General features: G+C 37.1%; 2 protein-coding genes and 1 non-coding gene across 4 annotated transcripts; 1 reads left to right on the top strand and 2 right to left on the bottom strand.

Moving 5' to 3' along the window:
* The first annotated feature begins 8,970 nt into the window (after positions 1-8,970).
* On the top strand, positions 8,971-20,744 carry LOC149104013 (uncharacterized). Its single transcript, XM_089273847.1, has 4 exons — positions 8,971-9,096; positions 13,560-13,629; positions 15,232-15,277; positions 18,870-20,744. The coding sequence occupies exons 1-4, from the start codon at positions 9,066-9,068 to the stop codon at positions 19,146-19,148; spliced, it is 426 nt and encodes a 141-aa protein (XP_089129973.1). The 5' UTR covers positions 8,971-9,065; the 3' UTR covers positions 19,149-20,744.
* On the bottom strand, positions 19,890-26,075 carry LOC110066695 (uncharacterized). 2 transcript variants are annotated; one of them, XM_020773938.2, is made up of 9 exons: positions 25,901-26,075; positions 24,907-25,051; positions 24,670-24,835; positions 24,380-24,530; positions 23,561-23,696; positions 22,458-22,637; positions 21,570-21,661; positions 21,343-21,415; positions 19,890-20,736 (listed from the first exon to the last, which is right to left on the bottom strand). In XM_020773938.2, exons 1-9 carry the CDS (start codon positions 25,934-25,936, stop codon positions 20,636-20,638), a joined length of 1,080 nt encoding a protein of 359 aa, XP_020629597.1. In that variant the 5' UTR covers positions 25,937-26,075; the 3' UTR covers positions 19,890-20,635. The 2 variants fall into 2 exon arrangements, with proteins under 2 accessions (XP_020629597.1, XP_020629596.1); XM_020773937.2 differs by lacking the exon at positions 25,901-26,075 and adding an exon at positions 25,133-25,268.
* On the bottom strand, positions 24,117-24,198 carry Trnas-uga (transfer RNA serine (anticodon UGA)). The gene has a single exon. It is a non-coding gene; the product is annotated as a tRNA-Ser (tRNA).
* Positions 26,076-26,213: the final 138 nt, after the last annotated feature.

Genomic DNA, 26,213 nt, shown 5'->3' with positions numbered 1-26,213 from the left:
TCTGATTCTACTGCGCAAGCCCGAAGGGCTTATGACATCATTACATCGTTACAGTAACGACGATGTGTGGATATAAAAGTACGCATTATTCATAGGTTACAAAGTTTGTAGCCTGTGAGCAGGCTCACCTTTGAGTCACGCGCGCGCTAGTCCTATCTAATTCCTATTGAGCCATCATAAACGAAATCTCTATGTACGCACGGCCGTGCGTATGTTAAAGAATTGGTTCAGTGCTTTTAGCTGGGCGTATATCGAGTTATGGATGCACTTGGGAAGTTTGGAGAGCACTCAAGAAGCTAGAGTTGCTCTCGGCTATCGCCTCGAGCAACTCTTACGCTTCTTTCGTGCTCTCCAAACTTCCCGCATGCATCCATAACTCGATATGAGCACGCTAAGCATGAACCAATTCTTTAGAAGTTTCTTTCCCGAATTACCTCGCATCCAGGTTGAATTTGGATGTAATGAAAATGACAGTTAACCGTGAAAAGTGACTGTTTGCTTTTTCCAACTTGAAAAATCTCCAGGCCTTGGGACTAAAGCTGTAGATGTGTACCCGTGTCAAGTCAAATTAGGCCTGCACTTTGGTTGGCACGTACACCATCCAACTGGTTTATTCCTTTGCTTCTAAGCTCTCGTGAGTGATCACTTAGCAATTCAACGCTCTTCGTGGTGAAGCTTTTTAAAATATCGTAGATCTGCTCAAGCCCCACAACCCAGCTAGAACACTTAGATCGTCCACTCAGAATCTCCTTTGCAAGCCAAGTTTTAATTTAAAAGGCTATGGGGCCATTCATTTGCCGTGTCGGCTCTAACTGTGTGGAACATACTTCCAAAAGATATTTAAGACTCGTCTTCTACGAACATTCTCAAAAGTAAACTGAAAACGTGGCTTTTTAAACAAGCATTTTTGAGTTAAAGTTTTTAATTACATATCTTTTTAAATTTTTGTCTGTTTTTGACATTTCTTAATTTTTTATAGTAAGTATTTGCTTATAGATTTAATTTCTTGTAAGCGCCATTGAACCATTGGGAAATGGGGCTATGAAAACTTTCATATTATTATTAATAAAAAGAATGGATAGTTAACCTTTGTCTCGGTATCATCTCTTGCGCGAACATGCCCTGCAAAACACTGTACCACTAAAACTCGTACCGAGGTCTTTTGGCGCTGTGCAAAAATTTTTCTGATCTACTCACAATTTGACAAATTATCTGTAAAACAGAAAAATTGCACTTTATATCCATTTTAGAATTCACTTTTCGAAAGGAAATTCGTTTTATTTTTCAGTTTAAGCAGTGTTTCCATTTTAGCTTAACATTCAAGTTCAATTTATTTTTTGCTTTCATACACTATGAACTTTCAAATGACATTTCAAAATCCCTGGATTTTCAAATTCGTTATTTTATTATCAGTTTCCTTTTAAGTCTTAACTACGAAAAGAATCCGAATTTTTTATTGAATGAGATCAGGTACGCGTGTATATTTGTAATGAAGACTAGATCTTCGCTTCCCGACGCCCATGCATAATAAAACAGCTTTACACTTAAACTATTCCCTCTTGGCAATAAACCCGAATCAAATTCTTTTCAGGTGCGAGCTTTCTGACAATTTTTTTTTGTTTTTCTCACAGTATATACTGTACATTTAAAGGACACAATCGCAACGTGTGATGCATTACTTTTGTGCAAAGCATATTTCTCATAGCTGGAATGAATTTTAATGTTGGTATATAAAGAGGTGTAAAATGACACACCCAGTTTAGCGTCGGTCGCCGTTGCATTGCAGGAGCAAGAGCGAGGACATCTTCGTCGATGTGCTTTCTCCAGGCAAGTTTATGTTTTCTCTTTCTCTCATGAGTGAATTCCTTTTGAACTAGTTGTTACCTTTTCCTTTAGTTTCCCTAACTTTTCAATTTTAGCCTTTTAGCGGTTCGATATTGCCTTCACGCTGTGAAAGTTTCGAGGTCATAATGAACATTTATTCCTAGGTAACACCGAAGACTGAATCATGATAAGTAAAGTTGATTATAAAATACTGAGTTACTAAAGCTTTATCTGTTTTGTCACCGTTCCTTTCCAAGCACGACCATTTACATTTTCTCCCAAACGATGAAAAGGGAAAACTCTCTCCTCGCAGCAATTACTTTGACAGGGAGAGAACATTAATTCATATCTGAAGAAAATTCCAGTCAGTTCTCTCAACCTTGCTGGTAGTCGTTTATAAGTTTCATTCCACATGTTGAAGGAAGTTTATTATTAAGAGCAAAAGAGGTTCAGCAACGCTAGTGATCATACTTCACAACTATGTTAAGTTAGTTAGAGTCTAATCGCTTTTATTTGCTGCTTGAGCCCTGGCATTGTGTTGTTTTTCCACAAACCGCGAACAGGAGCAGCAAAGGTGAATCCAAAGGAACTGTACTGGAGCGTTATCAGCTTTTGCCATGCGCTCACGACTAACGCTTTCATCACCAATTCAAATGAAGTGTGGTACGACAAGTAATGAACTCTCGTGAGGACGCTGTTTGTTATGTATCCTGGATAGCTTCCAACTGATGATGGAAACAATTCAACTGAATTTCAGATAAGTGAATATGCTTCTATAATCTTGTCTTTTCGTGGCATGAAGTCTACCCCAGGGGTATTCATATATACGGAGGTTTAAGAAAACCGACAGTAAAATACGGAAAATTATATCGAATGGAAAGTGACTTCAGTGAAGAGTTCGAGGTACCGAAGTTAAACAGTAATAGAGACTAGAAAATGCGTGGCCCTCTCAAGAGTTTGTATTTTACGTTCTGAGAACTCTCTGCAGGGTTCAAAATTTTGTGGTGCTTTGTTTCAGTTTGGCATTAAAAAGACCTTTTCAGAGAGTTGACAGTTAGTTCGTGACAAATGAATGATGACCGAAAACGGTCTGGAATTCTTGATTTTTTAGAAACTGACTAAAATGCCATTCAGTGAGAACTTCTGATTAATTTGGCTAGTATATCAATGACGCTTAAAAAGTTTTAAAGATGATGATAAATTTGACCTTAGACTGACTTACGAGCTGTTTATAATGTTAATAAATATCAAATTGCCGAAAAACTGGGAAAATATTAAGGGCGGGAAAAGTTTTGCAACCTATTCAGTTACTGTTATTAGTGAGCCAACAAGTGAAACAACGGTTTCTCTCGTTAGAAAATTGTTGTAACGTAAAGAGTTTGGCGTCGATCTCTGTAAACCTTTGTAAACTTTTCTTGAAAACTCTCTGACTTAAGACAAGCTAAGGCGTTTCTTTATCACTGTAAGAACGTGTTCGTTTTCGTTAAGGCTTAGAAACTAGTAAGCTCGCGAAGGAGAAGCCTGGGACAGGATGTTTGGGAAATGATTACCTTGCTGTCGTGCGACTGTTTACTCAAGTTAAACTGTGACTGGAGTGAATAATGAAAGAAAAAGCACCGAGTTAGATGAAACCATAGCAAGAAAATCAAATTACAACATGATACCGGTGTACACGACCATGTGCAGGATGACATGAGAACTTTATTCGGATCACACGTAACTCGATATATCGTCATTGCACAATCACTACGAATAACAATCAACCGGAAGAGGCGTATATTGTAACAATACCCATATAATAATTGGTGTTATATAGACCTGGATCACTCAACTGGACATTTCACACGAGACAATAAAACCGGAACTGCAAACTTATCCTGGCACGAAAACAAGATAGCGAAACTAAAATTCATATTGTGACCAGATTGGCTAGGACGACAGAGACCTCTCTGATTCGTCAAGACGCATTCTCATTGCAAGGATCCATAATTAGATTTCAAGTGAGTTCAGTCAAATAACCATAAGTCAACCAAGGTAAATAAATAGATTAATCGTTTTCATCGGTTTTCTTCAGGATGAAGAGAAATGTACAAGCAGAAAGCATGCGAGCTTCTGAAGACAGTCATCAATTTTGGTAATTTGGATCGGAATGTTCAGAACTGCTCTTCTTGGTGTCAGATGACTATTGGAAACATCTCATCAAAGGTAACTCCGTCCTCCGACCTCTACAATTTAACCCTTTATAACAGCTCAAGATTGTTCAAAATTATTGCGTTATCAAGTTTCATCTGAAGAACATTTATTATATGGCTGTGTCTCACAAGGACTGGGAACTACAGAATTCACGAATTTGACTGGCTGAAATCGATATTGAAAGCGGTCTAGATTTTCCCATCTAGACTGGCATCTAGACCGGAAATATTTCGCGGTGAAAAAGTTGCCAACGCGTACTAAAATATAAAAACATTGGCTACTTTCTTTTAAAAAATGTTATTTATGGAAGTGCCAAAAAGCCTGATGAGAAAAAAAGTACAGAGGACAAGCAAACATTCGCAGAATTAATTTCAGCTCATCGCCGTTCGCAAGCAAAATGTCAGCTTGCACGAACCAGTTACATTAAACGAATTAAATTGTTCTTGTTTGCCGTATAATAAACATCTTAACCGAGCTTAGTCAGTCTGTATGGGAGAATCTTGACCTCGGTGGTGTGTACAGACCTCACTGCGTTCGGTCTGTACTCACGACCTCGGTCAAGATTCTCCCATACAGACCTCCTGCTCGGTTAATAAGAGACAATTATTATATGGCTGTGTCTCACAAGGACTGGGAACTACAGAATTCACGAATTTGATTGGCTTAAATCGATATTGACCGCAGTCTAGATTTTCCCATCTAGACCGGCTACATTTTGCGGTGAAAAAGTTGCAAAATAAAGTACAAAAATATTGACTATTTTCTTCAAGAAAATTAATAGTAGAAGTGCCAAAAAGCCTGATGAGGAAACAAAAGTAAACAGGACGAGCAAACTTTGACAGATTGAAGTTCAGCTGGTACAAAGCAGTTACATTAAACAAATTAAATGTTTCTTGTTTGCCAAACAATAAACATCTTAGTCGGTCTGTATGGGAGAATCTTGACTTCGGTCGTGTAAACAGACCTCACTGCGTTAGGTCTGTACTCACGAGTCGGTCAAGATTCCCTCATACAGACCTCCTGCTCAGTTAATAAGAGCTAATTATTGCAAACAGCGTAACATGAAATAAAAGAACCGTAAAATAATCTTTCTTTAAGACGATACAAGATTTCTTAAACAAATGTGAAACCACAACAAATCACTACTGTTCTCTGAAAATGTATGAAACCATGCGTGTTAAATTCCGGTGCAAGCTCATATGCTGAACACGACTGCGAGTTTGTCAGTTGACTGAGTGAGGGTAAAAAAGAGTTACTTATTGATATTTGTCTTTTTTCGAGGCTGGAAACAGATCAGTGTTGGAAAAAAGTGCGACCATCTATGATTACATAGTACTCTTGGATTCTGGAGCAAGTTGGCTATTGGAAACATCAAATTCAGATAAGTGCATTATTTCTAGTCTTGTTAGAAACCACTGAACGGTTTCAGTGCAAGAATGATGCAAAAAGAAAATCATTACCTAGAGTAATTGTATTGTTGAAGAACCAAATTATTAGAATTAATATTAAAAGAATACGAGAAACCAGAAATGAGAATTAGTATTTTGAGCATGGGAGGTACCTTAACTACCACTCCGTTCGCTATCTAATCTTGGGGATCACCCTGAAACTGTCGAATAGTTATTGTCTTGCAAATTTCCTTTCAGAACTAAATTGTTATTTCCTAATGCGTATGACATATCGATCAATAATAAAAAACCAAACGTTTCTGAGAAAGTTGATGAGAAAACAAATGACTTACAGGTTGTAAAAACGGTTTTGTGGCATAATCTGCAGATTCCGTGTCGTCTTGCAGTTGTTTATAGGGTAAAACAGGAAGTGAAACAAATTCCATATGGTAAAATCAGGGTTGAGTCTCTTATAGGCTGAACAGTCACGCAGACAATGATACATGAAAACTATATAACTATATATATTAAACTATATATTGTTGCTTGAAGTATAGTGACAAAGAAAACTCAATATTTCTACAGCTGAGAAAAGTTGTGAAGCTCTTACAAGATGATTTGTATAGGAAAACGTCTGAATGAAGAAGCGTGACTTAAGAGATGATATCTTTTCATCATAAATTTTATCAAACTTCATAAATGGTCCATTTTATTCGCTAATTTTCTCAATAAGGGAATTTCTTAATATAGGTCACTGTATTCATTTTCAATTGAATTGTGTGTGCAGTGGTCACAAAACCTGAAGCTTTCAGGAATTTTAGGAATGATACATCTTTCAGTTTCGATTTACGGTTGTGATTTCCTATCTTGAATTTAAAAGTAACTTTTTTGTGTTCAGGCTTTTTTAAAATGATTTTAAAATAAAGTCTTAGTATTTTGTTTCACTTTTAAATATCAAATAATTTAGAAACACAATTTATCAAGCTTTTTATTATGTTTGTAAATTGAGTCGGTGCCCTTTAAAATGATCCGCAAAATTCTTATTTGCTTTTGATAGTAAAACAAAAGTGTCGTTTAAGTTTATTGAGGACTTGTGTTATCTATACCTAAGTTTATATAGAACGAATTAGTGGGATAATTAACGGCCCAAAGTGAATGATTGTTTAGAGGACTTCACGGTAAAAAGATAAGTGTGAATTGGTCATTGATTTACCCCGATTATAGAATCTTATTTAATAAAACTTTACATATATTCTTGAGCCGTTTTACCAGAAATGATTAAAAGAGGGTTCGCAAATAACTTTCAAGGTGGATTCGAAAGTTGAGGATATGTAGAGAAATTTGTAGTAATTTGAAGAAGCTACTGCGGTAAATGTTTGTTCACACCTAAGACACATCTTACAGAAATAAATATGAATTTTTCACGGGAAAGATATCTTTGTGATTCCGTTGAAAATTAAGATGTGATTTTCTTGAACTCGTCACATTGCACGTTTTTTACATTTATCTTTTTAGTAGCTAGGAAGTCTAATAAATAAAACATTTACTTTGGGTCGTTGATATTCTCAGATCTTGCAATGGAAAGATAACCTGTTTGTAATTTCATTCTTGATTTCTGAAAATTTTGCTTTTCAACGATGGGTACAAATTGATTACAGTTAAGTGAAAAATATGGCAAAATGTATGATATAAGTAATTAATAAAACATTTGCAATGGTCTTAAAAAATTGGAGTGAAGGATTTCAGAGGGTGAGAAAGCTGCCATCACATTTTGTTTATTTATTTTGCAGACTTGAGAAGTTCTTAAAAATGCTGATGCTAATTAAATGATCAGCTCAAGAGTCAACTGCAATTTTTCATCCACTGAAACAACATCTTATGACCGCTTCTGAGAAATCTTCCTCCATGTGATCAACTTCTAACAGTTAAAGGTGAGCAGTTCAACAACCTTCAACAGTTTCTTATTAGGTAAACTGTAGTATGCACAGACTTCAAGAGTATGTTATTTCGTTTTCAAGAAATAATACCACTTCATTTCTTTTCATTTCTCCAACATGAGTTGACAAGTTTCTTCCTCATAGGGTTTGGTCAGTGTTTCCATGGAAATCATGTTTTGTCAATATATTTCCTTTTAAAATGTGCTTGTGCTTTCTTCTCTTCTAAGGATAACTGAAGGAAATTTCTAATTCTTTTTCATTTTAGCATGATAATAGAATCCAAAGTGGTGGTTAAACTTGGGTATGGCTTCTCAGTACACGCATCAACATATCGTTAAATCAAAACCCTGTTTCAGACCTGCGCTATAATAAGTTCCCTAGTTCAGACCAGTGTTCAATTACCATAAATATAATTTGTGAAGCGCTTTTGTTATAAATTTTCTTTTCGATAATGATGAAAAAGTGGCTTCTTCTTAAAAACATACCCATATCAAGGCTAGAGTGCAAAAGCCATACCCTATTTATCACCAAAATGGCCAAAATAGGCTAAAATCGGCTGAAAAACCATACCCTTTAGGGCTGCACATACCTATATAGCTCATATAAGGGAGTCAGACACCCCCTCGGGACTGAGTTATAATAGTGCCAGGGAGGTGTGATACCCTTTTCGAGTTTGAAATTGGTGATCTAGCTGGGGTCTTTTAGGAGGTTATAGGATTTTTGTGACTTTTAGGGGCCAAAGATCTTGGTAAGGAATTTTTGGAGAAGTTAGTAAAAAGTGTAGCCAACTTTTGGTTTCTAAATATTATTTTAAGATAACGATATTTGTTTTGTTACCTGGTGTAACAAATTTTCCTGAATGACGTTCTCTTGGTGCTGTGACTTTAAAATATATACTAGTTCTGTTACTAAAATGTATTTTTCCCAAAAGAGGAAAATTATTGCATTTGCTCAGGGAAGTGTACTATTAATTCAAAAGCCAACACCCATTTGACGCTGCCTCCGAGGGGGCAGCGTGGCCAAGTGGCTATAGGCGCCGGACTTGAAATCCGGAGGTCGCGGTTTCAAGTCTCGCTCTGACCACTAAGCTGGAGTTGTTTCTTGATCTGAGACCTCAGTTCAACTCCTCGATCACGCTCGTAAATAGCCAACTGGTCTGCCTTCCGCCAGTTGGGATTTTTGAGCCTGTTATGTTCATTGGCATGCCTGAAAAGTAGCTTGTTGTAGCTTGTTGTAGTGCATCGACCACTATCAACATTCAACATTTAACATTTATCTTACTCTTGCACGCTTTGCGTGCTTATGTTTTTCCTTCTTTGCAATGTAACCTGGCCTGATGCCAACAAAATGGCAGCTGTTGAAATTTCGGACACTGAATTACGCCGCCAACTCAAGGCTTTTGGTGAAGACGTCGGCCCTGTAACTAATACGACGAGGAGCACTCTTCTTCGAAAGTTAAAGCGGTTGCAGAATGAACATAAAGGAAGTGAGCCTCCCCCAAAAAGGATAGATTTTGCCCCCTCATCTTCTGATCAGGGGGCTCCTCAAAGTGGAACACAATCCAAAATAACGACGCGAACTCTTCCATTTTTGGTTGTTCTTTGGCTCGGTATTTCCAGCGTCGTTTGCATCATCGACGCTTTGTTTGTGCTTTTGCGACCTCATACACTGCCCGGAGGAAAATGGAACTACCTTTTCCAACCATGTAAGCAATAGGCCTGTAATGACGGTTTTCGACGCCATCTTGTTGCCAGGTAGGCAAAGAGGTCAGAAATTATATGGCAAACAACTTGATTTTGCACGACTCATGAATCGCAACTTTACCATACTAGGTAGCAGATTGTATTCACCGAATCTGAAGGACGTAGCTGGGCTAGGAGAGGCTCAGTTAATTTTAATTTCCCATACGTTTGGCTATTTTTTTCTCGCGAACCGCGTCTACCCAGCCAAATTTATGGAAAATTAGAAAAATTAATTGAGCGTCTTCTTCGCAAGCTAGATCCTTCAAACTTGGTGAATACAATCTTATACCAAGTATTTTAAGGGGGTATTACACCTGAATTTCAACATTTGGGGTACCAATGATTCAGGTTTCATTATCTCAGAACTGACTGAGCTAAACCAAGCAAAACCATACATTTTCTGGTTCTGCAAGAACTAAGCAACAAACTGAAGTAAAAATTTTGTCCTTTACCACCAATATGGGCCCCCTGGAGTGATTTAACCTTCACAATGACCACACCCAATACACTACATCAAAATTCTATCTCATGAAAAATGCATTTCTAAATTGTACTGAGAACACTTTTAATCAATAGTGTAAGCGTGAAGCTATAACATGATGAAGGAAATTTGAGCTATCATCACTCCTGTTGTCATAGCAACCAAACCTGAACGGAAATAATACTTTTAAGTTCTGGAAACAATATCTCATAAACTATGGCTTATTCCTTCAAATGCTATCATCATTTTGATTCTTTACATGTCAACAATAAATGCTGAAAATTTCAGCCAAATTGATTGAGTTCTTTTAAAGTTATGAGATTTTTAAGTTCACTAGTCGCAAAAAAGGAACTTTTCGGGAAACGATTGCTAAAGATCAGAGAGTTCAAATTATGTCTAAATCTCCACTTCACATCAACTTATTTACACAAAATGACTTCATTTGTTAAGGCAAGCAAATGGAAACCACAATGTCACTAAAAAAGTCATTTTTTCTTGGCTTTCTTTGACTGCAGCTGGGCAAGTGGCATGTCGTCGTCAGAGCTACTGGAAAACTGGAGTGGGTCAACATTGTTGAACTTTCCTGCACCATATGTTGCTTTTTCAATTGACTTTTTCTCCTCCTCTGCCCTCAGTTTTGCTAACCTAATCTTCTTTCTGGCATTCTTGTGCTGCTGGGATGACTTCCGCTTTGCACTGTTGATCCTTTTCTTGTTTTTCTGGGCACTTCCACTCTCGGCATGTTTGCCCCATGTGATCCCAGCCTTTTCCATTACAAGTTGCTTACCAGAAGCTCCTTCATTGAACTGGATAACAGCACCAATTGCTGCCATTTCAACCCTTTGTGGGCCATAGTACTTATGCTTGGGGGTTCTCATCCACACTAAGCTGTTTATGCTTTCATTATTGTTCTGGGAGAACCCTGGCAAACAACGGCGGAGAAGGGACTCACTACTTAGCCTTTTGAAAACTGGCTCAAGAAGCTCTAGAAAGACTGGATCCAGATGGTGGTCTTTGTTTTGAAAAGACCCAGTTCTTTTGTATTCACACCATGAATCTTTCCCTGAAGGGCAAAACTTGTGTCGTTCCTTGTTGTTGATGTTACAACTGTGATAAAGCACAGCCATAATGTCATTTTGCATGCTCTGTATGTGCCGTTTTGCTTGCTCAGAACTGATGTCACCAGAAATAACATTTCTGCGTATGGCATTCCCATAGTGTTTCTGGAGTTTATCAATGCAGCTATCAGTGAGCCTGTGTTTTCTTCCCCCAACTGGCAGTCCATCCTTCAACTTCCCTGCATTCTTTTTTCGAAATTCACGAAGAGCTGTCCCCGCTCTTTTCTGTACATGACCAATACAGTCAAGTTTCATTACTCTCGGACAGTTTGCGTGTCCAAGGTCATGGTCTGATTTCCATTTGTTATGGTCGTCAGAGTCGACCCATTTCTTATATTGGTTGCTCTTTTTGTCCATTCGCTCCCACTTATCACAATCTTCACAGCACCCATAAACATCCCATACACTGTTGTATGCCTTACTGTCGCCATCACAGACCATGTATTTGTATCGCAGATTGTATGCAAGAGAATTACTCCACAGTCGTCTTGCAATATCTTTCTCCATGGCTCCACTGGATCCGGTATGATTTTCAGTACAATTTGAACTGTGAGTTGCATACCAGTTTCTAAATTCCTCTGAATTCTCTGAAACCTGTTCCTTCTTACGTGAACACTGACGACAAATCTTTGATGCAAAACCATAGTCCAACACTTGTCCAGAGTCAACAGAAATAACAAAACCGACACCAAAATTTGCCGTAAACCCTCGTTTCGACCAAGTGCCATCAAAAGAAACAGCAATTTCTATTACATCATCTTCAGTAAGATCTGGATTTTCCTTACGGTGAAGTTCATGAACATGTTCTCTAGCTTTTGCAAGCTTCTCTTCAACAGCATCTTTGTGTGCTTTATACAATGCTTGTGTGTGTTCATTCCAGGAAGATGGCTGGCAAGGTGGTGGCATATTCAGAATATCACACATAACAGCAATGGCTTCGCGTCCAACACCCATTTCACAAGCAGAATAAACCATGCGGCGATTTATGTCGGATGCATTTTTGGCTTGCCATTTCCCACCACAATTAGCTGATGTCTGCAGATACACTTTCTTCTTACATTTGGTACACTCGATATGAATTAACGAAGCGTTTCCATACCGTTTTGCTTGCTCGTCATTGAAGACTAGCTTCCCTTTCTTACAATTGTGAAGCTCTTGAAAGGTGTTCATGAGACTTGAGAGCTCAACCAAGCGGTAACTGATTGAAGACTCCGGTTCCTCATAATACTCTTCCACAGTGCGAGTAGGTGTAACAGTTCCCAGCTTTCTTTCTGATGCAGTTTCTTTTGAGCATTCTGACTCGCTCTGGCTGTTATCTGGATCCCCTGGATCACTTTGATGATCATTTACCTCTGGCATAAGCTGTGAGCCTTCGCTTGCACTTTCCTGAAACTCTTGTTTTCTTCGCCAGAACGGAGTGCCGTGAAAACGATGTTTCTTAGACTTTTTTGGCATTTTCGGCAGCTAGAAAACTTCTTTATTTCAGTACCGATTTAAGATCTTTAAAATTACTAAACTCCAGATAAAAAATAGTTGAAAGTTACCGATAGAACAAGCTAGAATCCTCCTCACAGACGAACCAAAATCCAATATGGCGACTCAAAACATGTGCTTGACTTTCATAGTTCAACACCAGTTTACTCTCGGTCATTTTAACTAGTCCCCAGTTTCCCTAGACGATTTATTGCCTAAGAATTATTTTTGGACCGATTGAAGCGGTTTTTAAACCTCTGGTACCCGAGTTTTTTACAGTCTAATGGTGTAAACACTTCTTGTTTCCATGGTAACTGATTATGGCGGCAAATTCAAATTTGACCATAGCGGAGAAAAATCGATATAACTTTAAAACGGGGCTAGATATTGACACAGAATAAACGGCATTTGTTTCTTTAATAAATTATCCATGGCCAGATACAAACAGCTGAAATACGATTTTTTTGACCAAATTCAGGTGTAACACCCCCTTAACATGTAAAGTTCAATTTTTGAAAAAGTTATTTGCCTTCGGATTCTTATACAAACACTGTAAACTCTGACTGCTTTGCCTACCCGTGAAGATGGCATTGAAAATCCCATTACCATCGCTTGCAACTACCTGTCCACACATGTGACAAAAATATGTTCTGCCTACCAATCAAAATTCAGAGTTTGGACAATCAAACTTTAGAGCTTACTTGCCCACTTGGGAACGTTTTAACGCCAACTGTGCAAATGATCGTAGCTGATTTATCTGCGGCTTGGCAAGACATGAAGTAGGAATTTCCAGCAAGGTGTATCACTGTCAAGTGATTTACGAAACCAAGTGATAGAGCCCACACAACTTTATTCGTATAGGGAGGAAAGAGGGCTGCACGTAGATGCAAAGACAGTGTCGAAAGTTGTCGAACAATTCAGAGAGTCCGGGAGTACAGCTCCAAAACCTTTGAACCACACCAGGACTGTCTGTCTTAGCTGAGCAATTGTGTTCAGGACTAGTCTTTTGTGACCTTCAGGGAGAAAATGAAGATCTTTTTCTGCTGGATACTGCACAGAAAATGGGTGAACCCTTTCTTCCTTAATTTCCATGTATATTGTAAAGGATCACAGTCAATATCGAACAGAAATTCCTCTGTTGATTTCTTATAATTCATTCTGATTTTCAAAACTGCAAAAGACAAAATGCCTGTACGTGTTGCCGACTTTGCTTCCCTTCAAGATCTTGCAGAGTGGCACCAAAACATTCCCAAGTGGAAAACTTTGAAGTTTGATTGTCAAAACTTTGAATTTTGATTGGCCAGCAGAACATGTTTTTGTATTTCCTCTACTGTTCATTTTATCTATAATGATTTGTCAGCAGATGAAAGCTTATCTTGCACATGTTTTCATTTTTACGTCAGACAACATTTACATCCAAGTTGACACAGGATACAAAGATCTTAAAGATGCATTTGTGATTGGACAAAGCTGGTAAGTCAAAGGAAGGCCGAATTCCCTACAATAATGATGTCAACATGATTGCTTGCTGTACGTTTGTCTTGATGATAACATGAAATTGTTGTCAAATGTTGTGCTTTTCATTGCAAATTAACAAGAATACAGTGGAACCCCGCCTTACGACCACCCTGTTGATACGGCCACCTCGTTATTACAGCCACCTCGTTATTACAGCCACTTTATTCTGGCCTGAACTAAAGGTCAGCACACATGAGGGGAATAGTTCCTGCGACTAGTCCCTGCAAAATGTCACGAGGACAAGTCCCATCATGTGAACTAGCCATTTTTCCCACAAAATCTAGTCGCAGGGACTAAAATTTGGTCCCTGCAACTAGTCCCACGAATTCAAACTGGTTTGAATTTTTGGGACAAGTCCCAGTGACTTTGTTTCACAAAACGCTTCGTGTGAACTGTTAGTGGGACTGTAGTTAGTCCCTGCGACCAGTCCCTTCGTGTAAACTCTTCAGGGGACTAGTTGCAGGGACTAGTCGCAGAGGCTAGTCCCCTCATGTTTGCCAACCTTAAAGCTCAGTTAGTCATATTCATATTTAAATAAACCCTTTAATATGACTACCCCATTAATACGGCCAGTTTTTGGTGGCCCGCTGGTGACCATATTAATGGGGTTCCACTGTATATGTCTGTTGATTTATGCTTTAGTGTGCATCGTCGGGTCATGTTGCATGCAGGAAGTATGGAGAACACAAAAAAGCTTCTTCGCTTTGTGAGTGCGCTCTCTAAACTTCCCAAATGCATCATAACTCGACAATCCACATGAAAAAGCATGAATCAATTTTTGTTACACATTGCAAATGGAACTAAATTTATCTAGTGAAGTGAAGTTAACTTTGCTCATACCATGAGCATAGATCATTAAATAATTTGCAGGTTAATAATGATAATGATAATAATAATAATAATAATAATAATAATAATAACAATAATAATAATAATAAGTGACATTTATATAGCTCTAATTCTGTATACAGTCAACTCTCTCGTAAGTGGACACTCTCAGGAATTGGAAAAAGTGTGCATTAGAAGAGCTGTCTGCTTACGAGAATTATTCCCAAAAGCATGCACCAAAGAAAAATGTGGTGGTTGTCAGCTTATGTGAGAGTTACATTAGCAGGTATTAATTACTTGTTACTAGTCAGACTCTTGATTTGTCAAACAAATGGACAGTTCTCGTGGACAAAGGTCATACAGTATTTTTGTTGATTAATTGCAAATTAAAGACAAATTTAATTTTCATTTACAAAAGTGTTGGCATCCACTTTCGAGAGTGTCTGCTTATGGGAATGTGTGAATACAGATGTAGAGTTTGACTGGGAGCTAAAAAGGGGAATTGAAAACACTGTCTGTTTTATAGAGCTGTCCGCTTATGATAGTATCCGTTAGCGAAGAGTTGACTGTAGTTCATTAACACTTCACAATTTAAATGGGTAAATACAAGCATTTAACAAATTAAAACAATAAAAGTGGACTTGAATTACCAGAGTTCGACAGTGTAACTTTGCTAGCTTTGTTATGAAAAATATCTTTTTTCTGAGGTTTTTTTGTGGTTCTTTATAGGATGAACCTGGTAGAGGTGCTCCTAAACGTCATCACTTTAATGATGGTGAGTTAGTCAGAGCAACATTTTGAATTCAGGTGTACTAGACTTTATACTTTCAAATGTTAAGTTTCATTGTTCAGCTACCTTTTTTTTTCATTAAATTTTTTTTTTATTTGCAATAACACAAGGGAAAGCAATGCTTACTTATGTAACAATGCTTACTTATTTCTATTTACATTATATTGCTCTAATTATTTACACTATTTAAATTACAACATCTAAACGACTTACACTACTAACAAATACAGTAACGACAAGGGGCAAAGAAAAAAAAGAAGAAAAATAGATAGTTATCATTACAGCTTGAGGTTGTACTATAGAAGCATAAAAAACAGACCAAAGGCATGTGGCACATTATAGGTAAAATGAGTTGTTCAGCTATATGCTGAGCAAATTAAATAATATTTTTCAAACATCTCGCTGAAAAGCCTGCGAACTCAGATGTATTTCTGGCTGTTATGTTTCTTTGCCGAAAATTTTGGTGGAGACCAGCAACAGCCAGAAATAAGTCTGCATTCAAAGGCTATTTGCTGAATTGATGGAGGATTCCTCCTTATGAGACAAAATTAATAATTAAACAGAGTTGACTTAGTTTTTGCAAATGTACGTAGTATCCCACTCTGTAGCTCAAATAATGAAAAGAAAAAAAATGTACCTAGTATGGCTAAAACACAATCAGGGTCATGGCAAACTTTACAGGGTCTACATTATGGGCTAAAAAATCTGCGATAGACTTGTTTCATTTGACTTTTCTGACTTTTATCATAAAAGGTGTCCAGGAATCTGGATGGATCTGCTTTTCCTGGATCTGCTTTATATTTTACGTTGCTATCTAAACACGTTGATCAAACCACATTGAGGGGTCGAGTTGAAGTTCAGAAGTTACACCTTAAGACGTTGGCCCTCTACTCTCACATTATTTCCTCAACTCGGCTATCTTGTTACCATCTAATCATCTAAACGCATTGATCAAACAATGCATTGAGGGGTCAAGTCAAAGTTCAGAAACTACACCTAAAGATGTTGATCAAAAACTGCGACACATTTGTATTCTTTGTATTTAATGTTTTGGTTATATGCATGTAAAGAAAAAAGTCTACAGCACTTCAAAGTTGAGACTTAAATGCTCGCTAAAATCCTGTAGTGTCCATACCACCATTTAGATTTAAAGGAACCACTTGACTCAATGTAAAATACCTCTACGTGTGTTTTTTTTGTTGTTGTTGTTGTTTTTTTTTTTTTGTGGTTGGGTAATATGCAAATATGGTATTTATAGGGATTTTTAGTTTTTATTTGGTGCAAAAAATGGCCACAATACCAAAATGTAGTATCTGTACGGGTGTACCTCCTTGTAGTGTCCATACCCCCTTTACCTTTAAGTGCAATTTATGACACAAACTGGCATTTTTTATCTTAAAAAAGTTTTAAAATATCTTATTGCGACATTGTCATTAAGATTCTACAATTTCAGTCACTGGATACCTTACTGGTATCTTAATAACTAGAGATACCAATCAGCCTCCATTTTTTGCCTGGTTACCAAGCTTGGTCTTGCCCTGTTTTGCAAGGCAAAACTTTTTTTAATGCAAGTTTGTGCACAAGGAATGGAGTCAGTAGGGCAAAGACATAAAGTTGGTTGAAAAAATATTATGGTTTGCTCATTCATTTTCTAGATTTTTAGTGTCCATGCCCCCAGAAATTGACTGGGCGTATCTCTGAAACCAGATGCCAATGCCCCAAGATACGTAAGAGAATTAATAAATGAAGAGATGACGTTGTACTTGCAAGCCATGCGTGAAAAACAGATATTTTAAGGTTGATTGTTTTGACCCAAGTGACCCCTACTTTGCCACCCTGATTGTGTTTTAGCAACATTGAAATAGTTTTTATTTTACCATGTAGAAGAGCTCTCTTTTTTATGAACTTGACCTTTTCACTTTTACACATGTGCTGTACATAATTTAAAATATGTAAGAAAAATTGTTTGACAAGAAAGATGAGAAGTATTGTCAATTGACATTTGGACACATCAAGCATCATTTTCAAGACTGAGGTCATTAATGCTAATGTCAAAGATATTATTTAAGAGTAGAGTCGAACCTCCAGTTGCCATCACCTCTCATAAATGACCACCTCTCCTCAGCGAGCAGTTTTCCAAAACACCAAAAGTTTCCAAATCAAAATGATCACTATATTTAGAACCTCTTGTAAGCGACCACCTCTTGTAAGCGATGGCAACCACTTTCAGAGCTAAAAGTGTGAAATTTTCTTTTGTTTTTAACCTCCCGTAAGCGACCACTTGGCAGGTACTAGAATGGAAATTGGACAATAAGGTGTTGTAATATTACTGCATTCCTGGATAGTACAATGGACAGAAATTTCTCAATGGGAAGTACCATATTTGTTCTCGAAATTTACTTTTCATATGAATATTATATATATATATATATATATATATATATATATATATATATATATATATATATATATATATATAACTGCAGACAGTACTGTTTCGGCCTTCTGGGCCTCATCAGTGCAGTGCTGAAGACTAGGATGGAGGCTAAGCTTAAAAAGCCGCCCCAAATACTACACATGTGGTAGTATCTAAGCCGTTACCAGAGTGCTCAAACTAGCGAGCTAGTGAGCATGCGCAATTGCAACAGTAATGACTCATCCCAGTAGAGTGCTCAAACTGGACATGAAAGCAGAGCTTTGTATGCCAGTGAGCTATATCTAACTGCAGACAGTACTGTTTCGGCCTTCTGGGCCTCATATATATATATATAAAGTGTAAAATTTGATTTTCGTAGAACAGTGCTCAATACATCAGAGTAGAGCGAAGTATACAATGTGGGAGGAAAAACACAAATAAACTACAAGTTCATCCCTACAAGCCTGTTTCGTGGTTGCCCACTCATCAGGGGATTTTCCCTGATGAGTGGGCAACCACGAAACAGGCTTGTAGGGATGAACTTGTAGTTTATTTGTGTTTTTCCTCCCACATTGTATATATATATATATATATATATATATATATATATATATATATATATATATATATATATATATATATATATATATATATATATATATGCAGATTATATGCTAATGAGGAAAAATTTGCCCCAATATGGTCTAAGCTCTCGTAAGCAACCATCTAGGCTTGACATTTTGGGTGGTCGCTTACGGAAGGTTTGACTGTAGTTTGAAATGGATTGCATTCAAGTATGTGTGAAGTATGTAAATTTACTAGTTAATCATCAGTCAGAGAATAACTTTGCATGGAACAAGTCAGACTGCATGTTGAGTGATGGAATGAAATCCATTTCAAACTACCCTTACAATATGTAATAGCAACTTTGACATAAGCATTTAACAACCTCAATCTTGAGAATGATGCTTGATGCATCAAAACACCAATTGACAATACTGCTAATCTTTCTTGTCAGATGCGTTAACAAGCAACTCATTATCCAGTTCCCCCCAAAATCATTGAGTTTTAAATTGCATTCAAGATAAAGTGAATAAAAATGATATCAAGAAGTTGTACTTTATAATCTTTTCTTTATTTAACATAATTTTTAATTTTCAGTTTATCATTGGAAAAACTGGACAGTCAGTGCTGCTAGCCTTCATGGTATCTACAATGACCTTTTCCAAGACAGTGTTATATATCCTTATCTCAAGTGGGCTGTGTGGTTGTCATACCCATGTGAACCTTGAAGACTGGAAGAGAACAGTTTACTTGTACATTCTTCCAAATGGTATCTGGATAGTTGTTCCCTTGCTCTGTATGGTAGCCACAGGAAAAATAATGCTAGATTGCACAAAAAATTATGAGGCAGAAACAAAGAAACAAAAGTTGCATTAGAGTGGCAGTTGCTTTATACTTGAACCTTTTTTGGAATTTAATTTTAATCTACATGTTATCTCATGACGATAGCCTTGAAAGGTCTAACTTTTGCAACAGCCTGTATGTGGTTTGACACAATAATAGTTCTTTCTTTAGTTGCTTGTATGTATTTTGTTACTTAGTACATACTTACCATACACAATTCATTGCATGGCAGACAAATGCTTTTAAAATCATAATGTTGTTATCATGCTTATTATACCAACTGGAGTGGAGGAGCTGTTAAAAGTGACTTTTAAGTTTAGCTTGTTTTGTATTCATACAACTCTGCTAGGCAGACATTTTATATATACTTTAAAACACTACAAAAGTGCTCTGATTTGTTGCAGTAGTTCTACTTTAAATTTTAGTGGGCCGTACAGGAGAATACAGCCCACTAAATTGACCAATCATAGTGCATGTACTAACTGAGAGATATAATAAATTAGATAAAATTCCTACTTTACTGAAAAAAAATTGGTTTTATAGCTGCAAATTGATGTCAAAATGCTCAAATCACATTTTGCAGTAATTTACATGTAAAGATTTTCCAAGAGAAGCATGTGAAATCCTGGATCTGACCCAGGTTATGCAGTGTCATTCTGTTCTATTGCTTTCTATGCAAAACCATCAAGCGTGAAATCTATTTCTCAATTATAAATGTGGTGATTTAGCTATTGTAAGATATGAAAGTAACGCTAAAACAGATGAACAACTGTGTGGATGTAGATTAGCTTTTATTGGAAATTATGAGATTTCATTCACCAAAGCCAGCTCACACCATAAAGCAAATACATGTATTGGCACTTAATATTAAGCTATTTCAGAATTCATTTGAACCCAGCTTGTTTTAGTTGAATTAACCAGCATGTATTTAAGAAACATGTTTTAAGCATAGTAACTGTTGTACATGACACTGTCTTGTAATCAGTAAATTTATACATCATAATGTACAACATACAGTTACTGATAATGATTTCTTCTTAAGAGAAACACAATTTTTTATCACCTCCTGTATAAAATAATTGCGAAGGAATAAATATCAGATGTTTTGAAAAAAATTTACATCTGTTGACATAAGATTGTCAGAGCCCTTGAATTGTTTTTCATTGTGGCAATTCAAGATCAACAGTTGAATTTTAGAATTCATTGCTCTAGCTAAGTTTTTTTGTCAATATTATTCCCCCTCTTAATAATAACTTATTGTCCAAAATGATTATGATTACTAATCGTTTCCCACTGACTGTAGAAAGAGGGTAAGAGGCGGATATAGAAAAAGTGCAAAATTACTTTTGATGTCAGTAGTTGAATTCTTACAACTAATTTTATCCATTCCTCATCTCTTTCAACTTTGTAGTCAGTATAAAACTTTAAAAGGGTGACCATTGCATCGGAATATATTAACTCATTTGTGATTACAGCTATTTCCAATGTTTTGTGTGACAGTATTTCTCTGGGCAACAGATTTACGCAGGTCCAGTCCATTGTGACAGCCACTCTGGATCACGGTTCTCTTGCTTGTCTTTTACAGCTATGCTCTGTATTTTTCGTAATAAACTTTCCCTTTCTACATGAGAGATGAGTTATAAATAACTGTTATGAGAAATGACAAACAGGATCTTTATTTTCCTTTTAACCATGATACTAAAGTCAATGCAGCATTGGCTTAGATTCTTATAAAAATACTACCCCCTTGAGTGCTTACTTGACATACTCAATACGTCATGATTTTAGCCCCCTAGGTGCCTAATATGATGTACTGGGTATGTCAAAATTTTAAGAGATTTAATCAAACTCCCGACACACTGGAAACAACTTTTATCAGCACCTGAGACTTGAGGAGGTTTTTCAAGAGACTGCTGCTTTCCCATTGCCATGATGTCATGTGAATAACAAATTACATCAACCTCAGCAAAATTAACTGCATTGAAGAGACACTTATGAGCCTTCAGGATGTTATGGTGGTGTGGCACACAGCATAACACAGTAGCCTGCATAAAAGGGATGATCACGAGGCTCTATAAGCTTTTTCTAAGGTAGCATCTAGACTGACCAACTTTGTCCTTGCAATGTTTGTGACAAATTGTACCTGCATTTTAATCAGTAACACTGTCATGCAGACCAAAAAAATATCCCTAAAAACATTAAACAACAACTGAAAACACTCTCCTACCATGTGGCTTTGCAGTTTTCAGATACTCATCCAGGGTTGGAATTGGACCATACTGGAACTTTCTTGATCCTTCCTAAGTTGTACAGAGTTCAAACTCTTGGTCACATTGTCACATTTGAGCATATTATATCAACTTACCCACCCATAGTTAAGGTGAAATGTAGATGTAGTAAAAAAAATTACCTAATAATCTTATATATGCTGATTTTGTCAAGACATAAACTAACCTTTAAAACAGCTGACTTGTCAACATAGTCTCTGGAGTAATGTGTCCTTCCATACAAGTGCATTTGAGGAGAATTGTATGAAACTGTAGGAACTTAAATGAAAAGAAAAAGTAATCTTCATAAAATTCTGTTCTGCACAAATTTTTTACGACAACATATGCTAAATAGAACTCAAGAAGTCTTTACAGCTCCAGAAATGTATATCTGAACATGAATGAAAATGACTTTTGAGTATTCCAGAAATCTGGTTACTCACTTCAAATGGAAATTGAACACTCTGACAGTCAATTGCCAAGTGGTCCGAACCATATGCATGTAATGAGTGTTGAGAACATTGTACCCGAAACCCTTCATCGTCTTTTAGGCTGTTCTATGCTTAACAAATTGAGGTCAGTTTTTCATGTGTCTGTCCTGTTAGTGATCACAAAATTCCTCATAACATTGTCAAAGTGGCTGTGGATCCACAACACGATAGCTGAGTGGATCCGCAGACTACTTTGACAATGTTATAACCAAATTCATTGTCAATAACAGGACAGACAAAAAACTGATGTCAATTTGTTTTTTACAATAACAAATGGTCAAATTGTCCGCTCTTGCTCATTGCCGCATCGCATAAATTGTAAATTTGTGTGTCTGTCCACTTATTGACAATGAAAATTAGCCAATGAGTGTGCAAGAATTTCTGCAGTTATCGTAAAATATGTGATTGACAGCTTGGAGCCACAACTGTCAATAATTATTTTAGGACCCCATTTGAGTTCATACTTTGTGAAATTTTGAAATGGCTATTTGAAGTCAATTTTTTTTACATGAAAAGGTCACCTGAAACTGATAGTTTAGAAATTTGCAGAGTTGATAATTAAGCTAACCTTTCTTCTGACATACCTGCACCTACAGCTGGTTTATACTTGTTCTTGTTACACCCAAAACGAGTGAGGTTTCCTGCCAACTCACTTTTGACAGCAGGTGTCTGGTAAGTGTACCGCGTTGTAGAGTCCAGTGTGTATGGTGGTTTATACAATGCTGGAACAAGATCTCCTTCAAAAACAGTGGAAATATTCACCCCTGCAAATACATGTTTATTGTAATGTTACTAAAAACACTATAGTTAGTACCTAGTAATGACAAAACGGGATTTTGACAAGTGAAAAATCCCTGGTGTTTCAATTTGGTATATAATTACAGTTATGCACCATCAAAAGTAATGTGGAGTATTTTTATGTGGTCTCTAAAATCGGCTATTGTAACTCACGATATTCTGTTACAATAAATTATTTATCTTCACCTTTTAACATTATATTAACTTTGCAGTTGCTGGGAGAATATTTATAGCCTTAATAGTGCAACTAATTTAAAAAATATTTCATGCCTCTGCCTGCAATCTTTGAGGCTTGGTAAATATCATTTGGTATTTTAATTTTTTGAAGAATAATATTGCTAGTTGTGAAACTTTGAAGTTTCACCCATCCCAAACAAAAATAATATTCAGTTCAAAACAAATAAGATAGACTTCAGCTTGTTAAATTTAATTAGCTTGTACATTGTTTTGCAGCTCAGATTAATCAATAATTAATTATTATTGGGTCCGTTGAGGGACTCAGGGGGGGATAGGTACAAAACTGACAAGGAGGTGCATATGTCATTTGCGATCTGAATACTTTTGGTTAGAAATTTTGTGGTGACAATTGGGTGAAGACTTTTTGTTTAGATGTTTTAAGGTGATTTGACTAGAAGTGTTGGGTCAAACAGTTGTGACTGTTTGGGGTTCTGTGCCATTGGACTCATTTTACTTTTTTCGGTCACAGTTTGTCCTCATTCACACCTCCCTCCTCGACACTAATATATCAGAGTACCCCCCCCCCTTTCAGGATAACGAGTTAACACTAAAAAGTTCCAGTATTCAAGTACAGACATAATTTCGTCAACCAACCAAATTATTTGAAATTATGTTAACAGAACAATAATATTGATTTTTTTACTGGACTTACCTTGCGGAATTCCCGTATAATCACTCTGATATGTTGATTTTAACTGGCCTTGTTCCAGTTCTTGCATGGTCTCTGGGTTTATCTCCTCCATGTGGACTGGTGGAAGACGACTTGGGAATTTCCAGATCATAAATGCCTACAGATTCATCATAACCATGAAAAACGAAAAAGAGTGAATAACACAAGTTTAATTTGGAAATGGCAATTACAACTTTTTTCCTATTTCGCAGAAAAATTATACATTTGTTGAAATTTTTGCAAATCATTAATTTTTTTCTAAAAGTAACCCTTCTTTTCTTTCTTTTTTCTATTTTGGTGATCATAAAATATTTATTTGTCTCATTTCTGAAAGTGGAATATTGTTTTGGTGTTGAAATGAAATATAACAGACTTTTAATATATAACACAGACAGCTGTTCATGCTTTGGCCCTTTACTTCAGAAAGGTCTAAAAACTACCATTTTTAAAAATCATATTAAAGCACTACCGATGAAGGTAAATGGAAAAGCTATGTAAACTACCAAATATGACACTCTAGGAAAAAAAAATTATACACCGCTGCGAGCAGGATTCGAACCTGCGCGGGGAGACCCCATTGGATTTCAAGTCCAACGCCTTAACCACTCGGCCATCGCAGCAACGCTTCATCAATATGGGCCAAACTTCTTATCTAAAGGTTTGAACGGTGGCATAAAATATTTGTGGACGACATTTCACTTTTCAGATCAGAAATTAAAAGCCAGATAGACATGTGAGTCATATAGCAAACGAATCTCCTCTATTTCTTCTAAAAAATTGTCATAATTCACGATTACTTACCTCAGAGGGGTGGGGATTGTTTCTTTTGTCGCCAAATGCGCTTCCCGCACGAATCGCACGAGCTTTTCTTACATTTTTATCGTTAAAGTCGGTCTGGTAAGTTGACAGATTCTTATTTTCTCTGCTTGGAAATATCTTCGAAGTATCTGGCCTGTGTATGAAAAGAAAGAACAATTAACTTGTCCCGTATTCTAATTTTCCGTTCACATTCCGTTGCTAAGCACTCCTGTGAACGCCGACGGGCTCACAAAAGTCAATTGAGTTTTAATTTTACACTTTGTTTCAGTTACCTCGCATTTCCCGCTGGAGGACCAAACGTTCCTCCAAATTCTCTTTTATTTGTGGTCATGTAGAACAGCTCTGGGTTTTTTGTGTAGCTGTGCTTGCGGTTTTCGGGAGAACGGACAGACCGAAGTGGAACACTTCGAGGTCTTGCCGGAGTTCGCGCGCGAGTCCCTGCAACAAAACATTCTTAATTTAGCTAATTCTCTTTGACACTGAAAGCTATTGCTCTAAGAACATCGCACCTGTTGAATACCACGTTGCAGGATCCGATGACACTCCAATCTTTTCCATTATCTCTATGCACTTCTCTTTATCATGATGTGTTCCCGAAGGAAAATACCTCGCAAGGTTGTATGCAAAGCCAGGCGTCACAACCGATTCGTCTAGCTACAGAGTGAAAGAAAATGCCGGTTGTTAAATAAATGTGATCTTGCTTAACGAGACAAATTAACGTATCTGTGTTATTACTTGCAACACTCTGTCTTCGCCCCAAGCGTGCATAAGATTCGGGAAGCCCTCATTAATTTGACGCGGCGCCATTGTTGAAGTCATAACTCTGTTACAGGCTGACTGTTGTGTCGAAAAGCGGAAGTGACAACTTCGGGCAATGCTTCAACACCGGAAGTAGCTTTTTCACTCGCAAAAACAGCCTACGAGTTACTGCTTATGAGGCCTTGAATAATTACTACTTCCGCGTTGTATGATTTCATGTCATGGGATCTGAGGTGAAAGATACTTCCACAAAATGTTTTGAAAACGACAAGTGTGATAATCATCCCACGTTAGCCTGTTCTGCAAATTGCACGGAAAAAAATTCACGCGCGAAGCGGACAACTGATAGCTGTAGTCAGCTGTAGACGTCTGTGGTCGTCTTTTCGCAGCTCACTTGGTACGATTGTGTCATTTCTATCCCCAGAATCTGCCCGGTTCATGTTAATTTCTGTTATAACGCAGTGTGTGTTACAAGTCAATTCCCCAACCGTACTTTTTCCTGTAAAACTGCAGTCATCACTTGGACTCACTTGGCTCAAATGCAATGTGAAGACTATGTAAATCTCTTTACTACATCAAATTAGTTTTTACTAGTTATTTACACCGATTAGAGACATTGACGTAGTGCAGAACTTACTCGTTGCTATGCAGATGACATGTTGAATTTTATTTTCTGGCGGCATCGGATCAGAACAACGAGAGAGAGTTTGCTAAATACTCTAACATACCAGAAACATTACCTACTTTGGGTAAAGTGCGGAAATCCCAAGCTTGTGCCATAGCGGTAGCTATTTTGTCCACTTTAAAACGTATTCCAGCCCAGTTCAAAACAGAACTGAAAACAGTATTGTTGGTAGAATGTTTGGATGAAATGAAGTCCTATATCACTAAGCGAGAGCCATCCACCGCAGAGATAGCTGAGCATGATTGGTTAGTAAATTTATACAAACTGGTGGGAATTCTAATTGGGGAACACCTCTTTTCTTTGATCATGTCTGCCTTTTATATTGTCTTTATTTGGAGATATTTTAATGACGTTTGATAATGAATCCGCTAT

This window comes from Orbicella faveolata, unplaced genomic scaffold, assembly GCF_042242905.1.
Source record: "Orbicella faveolata isolate gen_17 unplaced genomic scaffold, um_ofav_v1 contig_35, whole genome shotgun sequence".
NCBI classification, from domain to species: domain Eukaryota; kingdom Metazoa; phylum Cnidaria; class Anthozoa; order Scleractinia; family Merulinidae; genus Orbicella; species Orbicella faveolata.
Note: the sequence above shows the minus strand (reverse complement) of the source record. Positions and strands in the feature narration are given on the sequence as shown.